At 41.9% G+C, this 12,830-nt stretch overlaps 1 protein-coding gene across 11 annotated transcripts in view; it reads left to right on the top strand.

The window, feature by feature from the left end:
• TAF1 (TATA-box binding protein associated factor 1) overlaps window positions 1-12,830 on the top strand; it is a 74,301-nt gene that overhangs the window by 19,390 nt on the left and 42,081 nt on the right. For 10 of the 11 annotated variants that reach the window (XR_007124641.1, XM_047714749.1, XM_047714746.1 and 7 more), the window contains exons 19-28: window positions 945-1,094; window positions 1,275-1,394; window positions 1,751-1,926; window positions 2,551-2,729; window positions 4,176-4,389; window positions 4,859-5,024; window positions 6,686-6,897; window positions 9,654-9,762; window positions 9,978-10,076; window positions 10,384-10,561. Coding sequence is in view for 10 of the 11 variants with exons in the window: in XM_047714749.1 (XP_047570705.1) it covers window positions 945-1,094; window positions 1,275-1,394; window positions 1,751-1,926; window positions 2,551-2,729; window positions 4,176-4,389; window positions 4,859-5,024; window positions 6,686-6,897; window positions 9,654-9,762; window positions 9,978-10,076; window positions 10,384-10,561 (1,603 nt within the window). In the remaining variant the exon portion in view is untranslated. The remainder of the gene's footprint in view (window positions 1-944; window positions 1,095-1,274; window positions 1,395-1,750; window positions 1,927-2,550; window positions 2,730-4,175; window positions 4,390-4,858; window positions 5,025-6,685; window positions 6,898-9,653; window positions 9,763-9,977; window positions 10,077-10,383; window positions 10,562-12,830) is intronic. The other variant, XM_047714744.1, reaches the window with a different exon arrangement.

Here is a 12,830-nt window from a genome sequence, read left to right as displayed (position 1 = left end):
TATTGGCTCATTATTCTTCCCTTCTTTATGTACATGTAACACTTTTTACTTTCCTGTCGATGCACTGATTATGCAGTATTGTATTTGGCTGGTTATTTGTCTCTTTCTTACTAATGTGAGGTCCATGAGAAAGTAGTGCCTGGCATGTAGTAGGTGTTCAATAAATATCTATTAAATCAGTGAGTGATTGTAAATGAGGTCAGACAGAGTGAGTGAAGAAGCTCATTGTGGTGGTGTTTTGAGGATGGAGTGAAAAATGAGTGGATGTCTAAGAATTTCAGAAAGTAAGGATTTGGTCAAATAGCCTTCGAGATTGAATCTTGATTAGAGAATTGACCACTCTTTAGCTAATTGTGTATACTCTTAACTGGTCTGTGTGGACAAGCACATTCCTCTTGTCTTAATTTCCTGGTTATTTTGTGGGGTCAGTAAACACTATATTCAGGGTCCCAGGAGAGGACAGATGTTTTTAACCAACCAGTTGCAGAGGTAAAATGGACCTGGGGTTAAAGCCATTACTTTGTAAAATGTGCTTATCATTTAATTACAGAATGTATTGGCTATTCTAAAGCAGCCATTCGAGCAGTCGGGCAGTCAGATGCATCATCAACCTCTTTGAGCATCATGAGGGTGGGGCATCACTGTCTTTGAGAACTCTCAGTATATCCCTAGGGATATGGGGCCAAAGGGGACCACTGTTCCACAGTGTTCTCCTTATACTGGCTGAGATCTTGATTTTTGTTTAATATCATAATGTAAGTACCATAGAGGGGAAGAAGAGTAAGCTGGGTACTGGGCAGCTTTATATGCAACTATTGATCTTCGTGGATAATTTAAGAAAGCATCAAATCGTACATTATTGTAATTATTCTGATCTTCTATGTATGGCTAGACGTAGAGCAAATGTTTCCCATAGCCCTTATAAATCTTTTTCTATACCTCAGGTTCGTACTGCTCCTTGGAACACCACAAGGGCTTTTATTGCTGCTATGAAGGGCAAGTGTCTCTTGGAGGTGACTGGGGTGGCAGATCCTACAGGGTGTGGCGAAGGATTCTCCTATGTCAAGATTCCAAACAAACCGACACAGCAGAAGGTGAGACTGTCTGAAATCCTGGAAACCAAAAATTAAGGGAGGAAGAAATGGAGGTTAAGGAGTGGAAGTGAAGGGGTTGGGGGATGGAAAACACTTAAGTTGACAGGATGGCTTAGGCACCTACTATAAGGAGTTCAGCTTATTACAGTTCTTGCCTGTTTTGTTTCATGTTTGAGGTAGGATGATAAGGAGCCTCAGCCAGTAAAGAAGACAGTGACAGGAACAGATGCAGATCTCCGTCGCCTTTCACTGAAAAATGCCAAACAGCTCCTCCGTAAATTTGGTGTACCTGAAGAAGAGGTGAGTGTGGAAGAGAAAAACTTAGTGTCCCCTAGGGTAGGGGGCCTTTGATAGAGGGAAAAGCTAGGGGGCAGATGTAAGGAACTATCTGGATAAGTTTGTGGTGTAGGTTGTAGTACCCTGGATCTTGGGCACTTTTTCAGGAGTTAGCTTTCCCCAAGCTTTCTGTTTAACCTGCTTTGGGTGGTGTTTTGGGTTTTGTTTTTTTGTTTTTTTTTGTTTTGTTTTGTTTTGTTTTGTTTTTGGTCTGGCTCTCTAGGTTGTGTGCCTTGGTTTATTTTTTTTTGAAATCTCTGATGATTTAGGTTGAAATCTCTGATGATTTAGGTGTATGTGTTTGTCTCTCTCTCTCGTAGATTAAAAAGCTGTCCCGCTGGGAAGTGATTGACGTAGTCCGCACGATGTCCACAGAGCAGGCTCGCTCTGGAGAGGGGCCCATGAGTAAATTTGCCCGTGGGTCAAGGTTTTCTGTGGCTGAGCATCAGGAGCGTTACAAAGAGGAATGTCAGCGCATCTTCGACCTTCAGAACAAGTATGTTGTTCTAGTGCTGTAGAAAATCCAAGCTAGAAAGGGGAGGGGTCCCAGACACCATATATTATAATGAACAGGAGGTCACTTGATAATGTGACTAGTTGCCCAGGTAGCTGAGATTTCAGGGTGGTCTCTGTTCATAATACTGCTGGAACACCTGCTCCTTTCAGAGCAACTTGGCAAAAGTTTTGCATTGGCAAGACGTACTTTAGGTTCCATGGTAACTTTTGTGGCCTGCTTGGGCCTGGCAGTTATTCCAGTGGTGATAAGGGACAGTGAGTGTGTGGTTTTTGTTTTTTTCTTTTTCTGAAGGCTTTCTATGAGAGGATGGTAACGCTCTATTATTAAAAATGATCAGTGTGCCGTTTTATTTCTCAGGTTTTTTCTAGGAATTCTGAAAGAGTTGCTGTGTTATAGCATATTTCAGACTTGCCTTGTTGACAAAAGTCAAGGAAGACTTTGTAAAGCTGTTCTGTTAAGGCCCCCATGTCTTAGTGGATTTGGGTATTCCTTTTTAAGGTTGATTTCCCAAGTTCCTCCTGTTGCCTAAAGCTGTATTTCTTCAGCTCTTTATACACTTTCATGTTTCTCTTCTTAATTTTCAACATCGTTTTTCCTTTTTAGAGTTTTGTCATCAACCGAAGTATTATCAACTGACACAGACAGCAGCTCAGCTGAAGACAGTGACTTTGAAGAAATGGGAAAGAACATTGAGAACATGTTGCAGAATAAGAAAACCAGCTCTCAGCTGTCGCGTGAACGGGAGGAGCAGGAGCGGAAGGAACTACAGCGGATGCTACTGGGTGAGGGTAGTGGCTTCATAGACAAGAAAGAGAAGGATCGGAAAAGTGTAAATAACTGCAGACTAAGAACTGAGCCAAAGCTGGAGGCAGAAGAAGTAGCGGATGAGTATAGAAAAGCCTGTAGATGAGGTAGAAAGGTTAATGCAAGCTAAACTTGGAGGTTTTTCTGGGGGGCCCAGATTGAAGAGCTGCCACCGGCCCACTGCTGCCTCTGTCTGTGTCAGGCCTGTCCAAGCCAGGGCTAGCAGTGCCGTACGTCAGGTGATCTTTCAGAAGGTCATTCATCCTAGAGGCTAAGAGTTTTTAAAACTGATTTCATGGATAAATTTGAGGGGTTGCCCTTGAACCCTCTGAAATCATATGTAAAATTCTGTGCAAATGTACCTTTTCTGAGAAGATCTGTGACTTTCAGAAGATTCTCAAAGGAGTCCTAGACCCTAAATAGAGTTAAAAATCACCAACCAAAAATTGCAGAAGTTGACAGTGGGGATGATAAAGGTGTGAACTGGTGTGGGGTATGGATTTTGGGAATGAAAAGGAGTAAAAAATCCAGGTGACCTTAAGATTTCACTCCGGGTGTGCCAGAAAGATGGTACCTTTGATTAAAGTAGTGAACTTCAGAGAAAGAAGCAGGTGTGAGAAGGGAAGACGTAATATGTGGAGTTTGAGGTCCCCATGACACTTCCCAGTATAGACGTCAAGCAGGCAAATGAAATTTGGATATAGATACTATCAGAGGGAGGATAAAGGCCCGAAGATGGATATGTAAATGACTGTTCTCACTCCCAGTAGGCTTTTCCTTCATTTCCTGCTCTGTAAAAAGCTTTGTGTAATTTTGTGTTCTGGCTACTTTGTAAAGATGTGATAAAGCTTTTGCATCGGGGCGGTCCTAGACCAGCAGTAGCGACATCACACAGGAGCTTGTTAGGAATGCAGATTCTCAGCCTCACCCCAGACACTACTGAATTGGAATCTAGTGTAATGAGAATTCTCAGGTGATTCCTCTTCATTCGTGTTTGGGTTTGAGAAGCATTCTCCTAAGACTCTGGACCTCTGTCTGTGGTGCAGTTTTCCCTCTTGGTGCTGGAGTGCTTTTCTTTAATGTGATCATCAACCACTTGCTGCTTGGGCTTTCTTCTTTTGCTCTTGAGAGGAATCAGAATACAGCTGCTATTTTTCTGTCCCCTCTAACAAACGTAGTTCTTTGAGTTCCTTTCAGAACTTCTCATACTTACAAAAATGGGAATGGGGCAGTGGTAAAATGAAGTCAGGAAAGGACAAATCAGTGCATTTGCGGGCTTGATGCTTTCTGTAGAACCATACAATGCTTTTGGTAAACGTACATACTTTTGTGGCCCGTTGAACTTCGAGGTCTCCACCCAGTCTCAGGAAAATGACCATTTGAGTGGTAGGGGGAATGCGAGGAAATCTTTTTCTGCCTTGCAGCAGCAGGTTCAGCAGCATCAGGAAACAATCACAGAGATGATGACACAGCTTCTGTGACTAGCCTTAACTCTTCTGCCACCGGCCGTTGTCTAAAGATTTATCGCACATTTCGAGATGAAGAGGGGAAGGAGTACGTTCGCTGTGAGACAGTCCGAAAGCCAGCTGTCATTGATGCCTACGTGCGCATACGAACCACAAAAGATGAGGAATTCATGTGAGTTTGACTCCCTGCTTTCCAGTATGATAAGGAGGATGATGAAAATGGTGGGGGATGGGGATGAGGGAGGTATGTGCTGGAGTTTTAGTGACAGGATTCTGTACAGCTGGAAGTTGGAAGTCTGTGTTGGTTGGGTACCTTTAGGTCTTGGGGTTTGGACAGAGCCAAATCACAGGGAGATATTTCAAATTTGCTTCAAAATAAAGGAATGTTTTCCATTCCACCTGGGTCCTTTGCATTGTGGTTGGTTGGCAGAACTCTTAGTGATGACTCAGGACACCTTATTCTGAGAGAGGTGCTGCTCTGCACATGGAAGGCTGATGAGTAGGGGAGATGGGAATATAGGTAGCCCCTTTTATTTCTGTCTGGATGGATTATTTTAGTTCTGATGTGTTTAGCTATCAGGACGGTTGTCTTTGGTTTAGCTTTGCTTATGGTCCTGTGATATTTCCCCCTTGCCCTTCAGTCGAAAGTTTGCCCTTTTTGATGAACAGCATCGAGAAGAGATGCGAAAGGAACGGCGGAGGATTCAGGAGCAACTTAGGCGACTGAAGCGGAACCAGGAAAAGGAGAAGCTTAAGGGTCCTCCTGAGAAGAAGCCCAAAAAAATGAAGGAGCGTCCTGACCTAAAAGTAAATAGAATGTGGCATGATCATAGCTAGCTAGAAAGGCGAAGAAAGCATACCTCTGCCCATAGCTTTTGGCGTTCTCCCTGACTGGGAATGGGGGCGGTATTGTGGAAAGCTAGTTGAGTTGGTGTGGCTGCTCAGGTGTTATCATGACTAGTGTGACTGGCACTGACAACCTAATCTGGTGCCATTTGGTGTCATTTTATACTTCACCCATTGGGTGTATTTCCTAGGGGTTGAAATGGGCTTGGGTGAGAGAGGTGTTTTTTACACACACGTGCGTGTGTGTGTGTGTGTGTGTATACGTACACATACACATATCCTTTAAAAATTGTACATATTAGAAGCAACAGGGGGTGCCTGGGTGGCTCAGGTGTTTAAGTGTCTGCTTTTAGCTCAGGTCATGATCCCAGGGTCCTGGGATCGAGTCCTGCATCGGGCTCCCTGCTCAGTGGGGAGTCTGCTTCAGTGACCGTCCCCTGGTTCCTGCCTTCTCTCTCTCTCCCTCTCACTCATTCTCTCTCTTGAAGTAAATAAAAACAATATTTAAAAAAAGAAAAAAAAAAGAAGCAACAGGAAAAAAACTTATCAGTACAGGTTGCCTTCTGTGACTTAGGTAGGGTTCCAGATATTACTGTACATGTAACTGCCATGTACACCATAAAACGAGGCCACTGCTGTATAAAATGATAGTAGTCTCACAGTGTTGTTGGAGTAAGTGATATAATGCCTGGGAAGCACTTTAGAAACTGTAGGGGCACCTGGGTGGCTCAGTGGGTTAAGCCGCTGCCTTCGGCTCAGGTCATGATCTCAGGGTCCTGGGATCGAGTCCCGCATCGGGCTCTCTGCTCAGCAGGGAGCCTGCTTCCCTCTCTCTCTCTCTTCCTGCCTCTCTGTCTACTTGTGATCTCTCTCTCTGTCAAATAAATAAATAAATAAAAGAAACTGTAAAGTTCTTAGCAAATATAAACTGCTGGTGACATGTACTGAGGTCATTATTTTCACGTTTCTTTGTTATATATGATATTCTATAAATGTGATACAGTATTGACCCCATTTTGCAAAACTTAGATGGAGACTTGGTATTATTGAGCCTTTTCCTTGGGCCTGGAAGAATATACCCATGCTGACTGCGTGTGCTGGTGAAGGCAGCCCTGGGCTTCTGATGGACTTTGTCCTGCACATTTAACATTTTCATACTCTACAACTGAAGTCGAGAGTGGAAATCCTCTCTGTTTTCTTCCTCGCTTGTTTTTTTTTTTTAAATGTCCAATCTCTGGATTGCATTTTATTTTTAAGATTTTTTTTTTAATTTATTTATTTGACAGATCACAAGCAGGCAGAGAGGCAGGTAGAGAAGGAGGGAGGGGGAAGCAGACTCCCCGCTGAGCAGAGAGCCCAACATGGGGCTCGATCCCAGGACCCTGAGATCATGACCTGAGCAGAAGGCAGAGGCTTTAACCCACTGAACTACCCAGGCGCCCCGCATTTTATTTTTAATGTGTCATTTCCATTGAGGTTCTTTTGTCCGATGGCTTCTGGTTGAAAGGTGTCTAACAGTCCTGTTACGACAACAGTTCTGCGCCTGCCTTGTATGTGTTATGTAAAGCGAACATTAAGCCGCCCATTTACCTCTGACACATTGATACTTTTCCCTTTTGCAGCTGAAATGTGGGGCTTGTGGTGCCATTGGGCACATGAGGACAAACAAATTCTGCCCCCTCTACTATCAGACAAATGCTCCACCTTCCAACCCTGTTGCCATGACAGAGGAGCAGGAGGAGGAGTTGGAAAAGACAGTCATTCATAATGATAATGAAGAACTTATCAAGGTTGAAGGGACCAAGATTGTCCTGGGGAAACAGCTAATTGAGAGGTAAGAGATAGCAGGCGGGAAGTGCTGTGGGGAGATCCGTTGGAGGTTGATGCTAGCAAAGGGTGGCAGGGGTGGATGTGATATGTACTGTGAAGTGGAACTCGGAGCACGGGGACTGGGATGGATTTTCCTCAGTAACTGTTGCCAGTAGTGACAATTAACGGTCTTTTGTCGTGAAGCACTCCTCAGGCTTTCCCACTTGCCTTGGGGCATGTGACCTAACTTTTCCGGGTCTCAGTTTCCTTATTTTAACCAAATAAAACCACCCTTACCAGGGTAGTTATGAAGATAAAATGGCAGACTATATAAACATGTAGTACAGTGCCTAGCATATCATAGGTGCTCTTCCTGTCCTACTTCCTGGCACTCCTCACACTTGTCAAGTCCCTAATCTCTGAGTGTTCCGATGATGGACCGTCCCAGAAAGACTAAGGAGACGTACACTGTGCTTATCCCTGTCTCTTGTTCTCAGAGAATTTAAGAGATAATCAAGTGGAGAAGTTTTTAAATTAAAAGACATTTTTCCCCGACTTTTGAGTTTGAAAACTGCAAACCTTATCGTTCCTCTAAAGTCACCAGCTTAACATTTGTCACATTTGTTTTGTCTTTATATGTCTGAAACTTTTTTTTTTTTTTTTTTGGCTGAACTATTTGGAAATAAGTTGCGGGCATCTTGATGTTTCCCTCAGAAGTTCTTGACCACACATTGTCTAAGAGTCGGGATATAACAACATAATACTACCATTACATCTAAGAAAATTAGCATCAGTTCAGTAGTATTTAACATTGGTTCTTATTTAAATTTTTCTGGTTATCTCAGTGTCCTTTCTGGCCTGCCCCACTCCCAATTCAGGGTCCAATCCCTGTTCAAACATTAAGTATTTTGAGTGTCTTTAAATCTAGAACTGTTCTCTCCACTTATTTTGGTTTTCATGGCATTGACTTTTTGGAAGAATTCAGGCGAGTTGTCTCCTAAAATATCCCATATTTCTGGATTTGTCTGATTGTTTTCTCATTGATTATGTTTAGATTAAATGTCTTTGGCAAGATTACTACATAGGTGATATTATGTACTTACTACACCACATCAAGAAGCACATAATGTCAGGTTTTTTCACTGTTTTGATCATCTTGTTTAAGTGGTGATCCCAGAACCCTCTATAATAAAGGTATGTTGTTCCCTTTGTAATTAGCATGTGGGTGAATTTCCTGTTCCCTAACAGTCTTTCTCTCAGTAATTGTAGCATCCATTGATGATCATTGCCTAACTCCGTTGTTACATCGGGGATTGCAAAATAGCGGTTTTTCTAATTATAGCATTCTTTCTACATTAACTGGTATTCTATAAAGAAGAGCTTTCCTTTCCTTTCTGTTTGAGTATTTCTGTGGATTCTGAAATTCTTCCTTTTGTGAACTTAATGTAATATGATTTATTAACACTATTTGTAATTGTGATGCCCATATTGTCTTACATTTGACCTCTTAAAGCCAGATCCTGTGTCCTTTTGAAACAATCCTGTAAATCTTCGAGAACGTCTTTGCTTTCTGACACAAGATGTTCTAGGCTGTCCTTGAAATTTTCTTTTTTGAGACCTAGAATCAGCCATTTCTTCAAGGAGCCCTGGTTCCTTTTATCGGGGAATGGCATTTAGAACCAAGACCTAGGTGTTAGGTATGCTCATTGCCACTGAGATGTCATTGCTTCTAGGCTTTTAGTGGACAGAACTAGGAAATAAACACATATTGTAAATCATATACCAAAACCTTCCTATCAAAACCTCCAGTTCAAATGATATCTACAGATTCTTCCTCCTCTTCCCCCATTCATATCTGCATCCTTTTTCTTGTTTCCAGCATTAATATGTTTATTCATTTGCTCTGTCTGTACATCTGTTATACAGAATAGTTTGAGAATTACAATACCAGTACCACTAACAACAAACCCATAAAGTAGATTCAAGGTGTTTTCTGTCATTCGTTGTCCTTAGACTATATGCCACTGCAGTAGAACATCAGGGTATTATGTGCAAAATATATTTGAATTCTCTTTTGTGTGTAACTTTTAATCAATTTGATACATACTTTTGTTTCTTACTGAGGTAAAATTGGTAGATACCATTGTGTAAGCTTCAGAGGTACAGTATTATGTATTGGTATCTATATACATTACAAAGCGATCCCCACTGTAAGTCTAATTACCACTCATCACCAGATAGTTTGTTTTTGCTTCTATTAAGTTTGGGGCTCTTTTTTCCATTCTTGATTTAATTTATCAATATCCGTAATAGCCATTATATTTTGAGGCACATTAGAAAAGGAAAATTTAGTGTCTTGATCCCATACAATGGAAAGGAAGAAGGTGAATGGCCTTTTAATGACTGAGGGAAACTTAAGACTATTTTTTTTTTAAGCCAGTTTTTCATTTCTTCCTTGTTTCTATTATAAGTTTAGCCTCCTAGCCCTTGAACCCTAAGATAGAATGTTGGAGCTGGAAGCGTTCTTGAAATTCCTTTAGTCTAGTTCCCTTATCTTCCAAATAGGAAACTGAGGTTGTGGCTTGCCTAGTTCTTTATTAATTTGGAGATCCCGTGAGGCTGTGCCTGATCTGAGCCTGAGAGTGTGGATATCTGGCCTTTGGTTTGGCTTTTTCCTCCCCAGGCTCATGCTCAGGTACTTTGGACTTCTTCATTGTAGTTGCTTTTTTTCTGGGGTCTAGAGATAGGGACTGCATGCTATGAAAGTGTTCTTGATTACAGCGCGGATGAGGTTCGCAGAAAATCTCTGGTTCTCAAGTTCCCTAAACAGCAGCTTCCTCCCAAGAAGAAACGGCGAGTTGGAACCACTGTTCACTGTGACTACTTAAACGTGAGTATCTGCATTGCTTCTTTCTGACCAGATGGGGTTCTCATTGGTTCCTCCAACCCTTTGTCCCATGGCTCTGGCACAGCCTTAGATTCTCCCTTTGGCCTTGCCCTAAAAATTATGTGTACTGTTCATTACAAGATTCCTAAGCTATAGCTAGAAAGCATCGTTTGTTTTTCTTATCTAAAGAAGCACTCTGATTTCTTGTTTCTCCTTAGAGACCTCATAAGTCCATTCACCGGCGCCGGACAGACCCAATGGTGACATTGTCCTCCATTTTGGAGTCTATCATCAATGACATGAGAGATCTTCCAAATGTGAGTTCATCACGTTCATGTCTACAGTAGGAATGGCAAAGCCCTTTGTTCTATCTGTGATTTCAGATAGAGGATAGTAGAATACTCGTAGGTATGTGGAACTCCTGATTCTTTGGGATGTAGTTTTTTGGGTTTATTTATTTATTTTGAATAGTTTAGTAGACGAAACAGACCTACCTGCTTCATCTAGAAAGATTCCTTTGAGAGTTGGTGGCCAGGTAGACAGATAAGATACGAGAGAGTCTTCGGGAGTTGGCTCTGACAAGTGTTCTTTGCTCACGGATAGTGCTGTCCCTTGTTTGCACAGACCTACCCTTTCCATACTCCAGTCAATGCAAAGGTTGTAAAGGACTACTACAAAATCATCACTCGACCAATGGACTTACAAACCCTTCGTGAAAATGTGCGCAAACGCCTCTACCCCTCTCGGGAAGAGTTCAGAGAGCATTTGGAGCTAATCGTGAAAAATAGTGCAACCTATAATGGTAAGAATCACCTTTCAGATCCTTATTTGTCTCATTAGTCCCAGATTCAGACAAGATTGGACTGACTGGAAGGATCTACGATGTATGCATTTTGGGCTTACGAAAATCAGATAGTGCACTTTTCTGTCATTTAAGGTTGCTTCTTTTTAGTCCCACTTTTTAATGTATCCTTTGGAGAATTCGGAGTCTGTCTGTTGAAATGAAACAGTTGCAGGGAGATAAGTGGGAGGAAGAAGTGGACCTGATCAAATAGAAGGAAGAGACAGTGTGGATGGAACCTATGCAGAGTGTGAGCCTGCGACCATGTTGGCTATGTGTGAATCTTTGATTTGATCTATAGATTTGTTATAGGGGCTCTTATATGTTCACTTTGCTCCAAATCTGCAAGGGAGAAAGAAATCTGCTTTCTGTGTCTTAAAAGGGGAAACAGTACAGCTTCTGCATGTCAGGGATCAAGGTTTCTGATCTCCAATTGTATCCTTGCACACAGATTCATGTGTAAGTGTTGGGTTGAAGGGTATGGATAGAGAAAGAATCCCATCCCTGCCACGTACTGATTAAGTTACCCTGGACAAGTTCTTAGACAGGTTACTGTAGACAGCCTCTCACAGCCTCCTCAGTTTTGTCATCTGTAAATGTGGCAAAACCTAGATTCTGAGACCTTTTATAAGCAAGCCTGACCCATTTATCTAGTCTCCTGTCCAATGCCTGACTCCCATACCTACTAGAGACTTCTGCCAGATTCAACATTATATTTCACTAAATATCTTATGCCATTTCTTCATGCACCTTGCACAGTCTTTGCCCTGTCTGGAATGCCCTTAGTTCCCACTGAAAAGTTGGAACATGCCCTATGAATTTCCATTCATATTTCCAGACCAATTCATATCTCTCCATGAAGACTTACTGCCCAGAATACCCATGAATTTTTTGTCGTTCTCGACACAATTAAACCAACTTCTGTGACTCTTAACTCTGTTGTATGTAATTATTTATGTGTCTGAATCTTCCATCACTTTGCAACTCCTGGAGAGACTATGTCTTATTCGTCTTTGTATTTTCAGGGCCTAGCAGAGTGCTAGACATACAGAAGGGAAGAACACATTTGTTAGGTCCAACTGTCATTCATATTACTAGGATAAATACTTAAAAGTCAGACTGGGGGGCGCCTGGGTGGCTCAGTCGTTAAGTGGCTGCCTTCAGCTCAGGTCATGATCCCGGTGTCCTAAGATCGAGCCCCACATTGGGCTCGCACAGTGGGAAGCCTGCTTCTTCCTCTCCTACTCTTCCTACTTATGTTCCCTCTCTCTCTCTGTCAAAAAAATTAAATAAAATCTTAAAAAAAAAAGACTGGAAGAGGAATGAGAAAGTGTTGAGAGTCCACTTTGGAAGTATAGAGTTGGGGTACCTGTGGGTCACTTCGGTGGAGATGTTAGCACAAAATTTAAAATCTAGGTTCTGACCTTGTCACAGCCTTATATCCCCCTCTAGCCCAGTCCTCTTTCTTCCTCATATCTGTTGCTAGTAATAGCAGTAGTAGCAGTACTGCCAGTGGCTCTAAGCATTTTACTTGCATTATTTTCTTTATTTCACCTTAAGAAATCTCTGAAGTGGGTACTGTTATAATCCTCATTTGACAAATAATCAGATAAGCCTGTAGTATTTTAATAACTCGACTAAGGTGGTCACACTGCTAAAAAGCAGCAGAGATGGGAATCCGTTCTCACCTCACGACCCTGAAGCTGTCTTCTGCAGAAGTACTGGCTAGCCACCTCCTAATGGTTGGATCAAGGGGCCACATTCCAGAAATACCTGTTTATATAAGCAGCTTCATCTAGGTATAATTCACATACTGCACGATTCACACATTTAGAGCAGTCAGTTTCAATGTGTATTACCCATGTGGTAGCATGTGTCCATACTTCTTTCCTTTTTACTGTCACATAACGTTCTGCTGTATAGATATACCCCATTTTAAAAATGGCGTTCATCAATTTATAGACATCTGCGTTATTTGTGCTACTTTTTGGTTAGTACAGCCAAATAATACAAATAATGCTGCTGTGAATATTTGTGTGTAGCTCTTGTGTGGACGTTTGTTTTCATTTCTCTTGGGTATATACCTAGGGGTGGAGTTGCTGATAACACATGGTATATGCTTTTTTTGAGAGACAGTCAAATTGTTTTCCAGAGCAACTGCAGCATTTTTAATCCTATCAGCAGTGTGTTAAGGGTTCAAATTTCTCCACATCCTTGTCAACACTTGTGT

Source organism: Lutra lutra, chromosome X, assembly GCF_902655055.1.
Source record: "Lutra lutra chromosome X, mLutLut1.2, whole genome shotgun sequence".
In the NCBI taxonomy this organism is placed as follows: domain Eukaryota; kingdom Metazoa; phylum Chordata; class Mammalia; order Carnivora; family Mustelidae; genus Lutra; species Lutra lutra.
The sequence above is the reverse complement of the archived record's forward strand: the minus strand, read 5'-3'. Positions and strand labels throughout refer to the sequence as shown.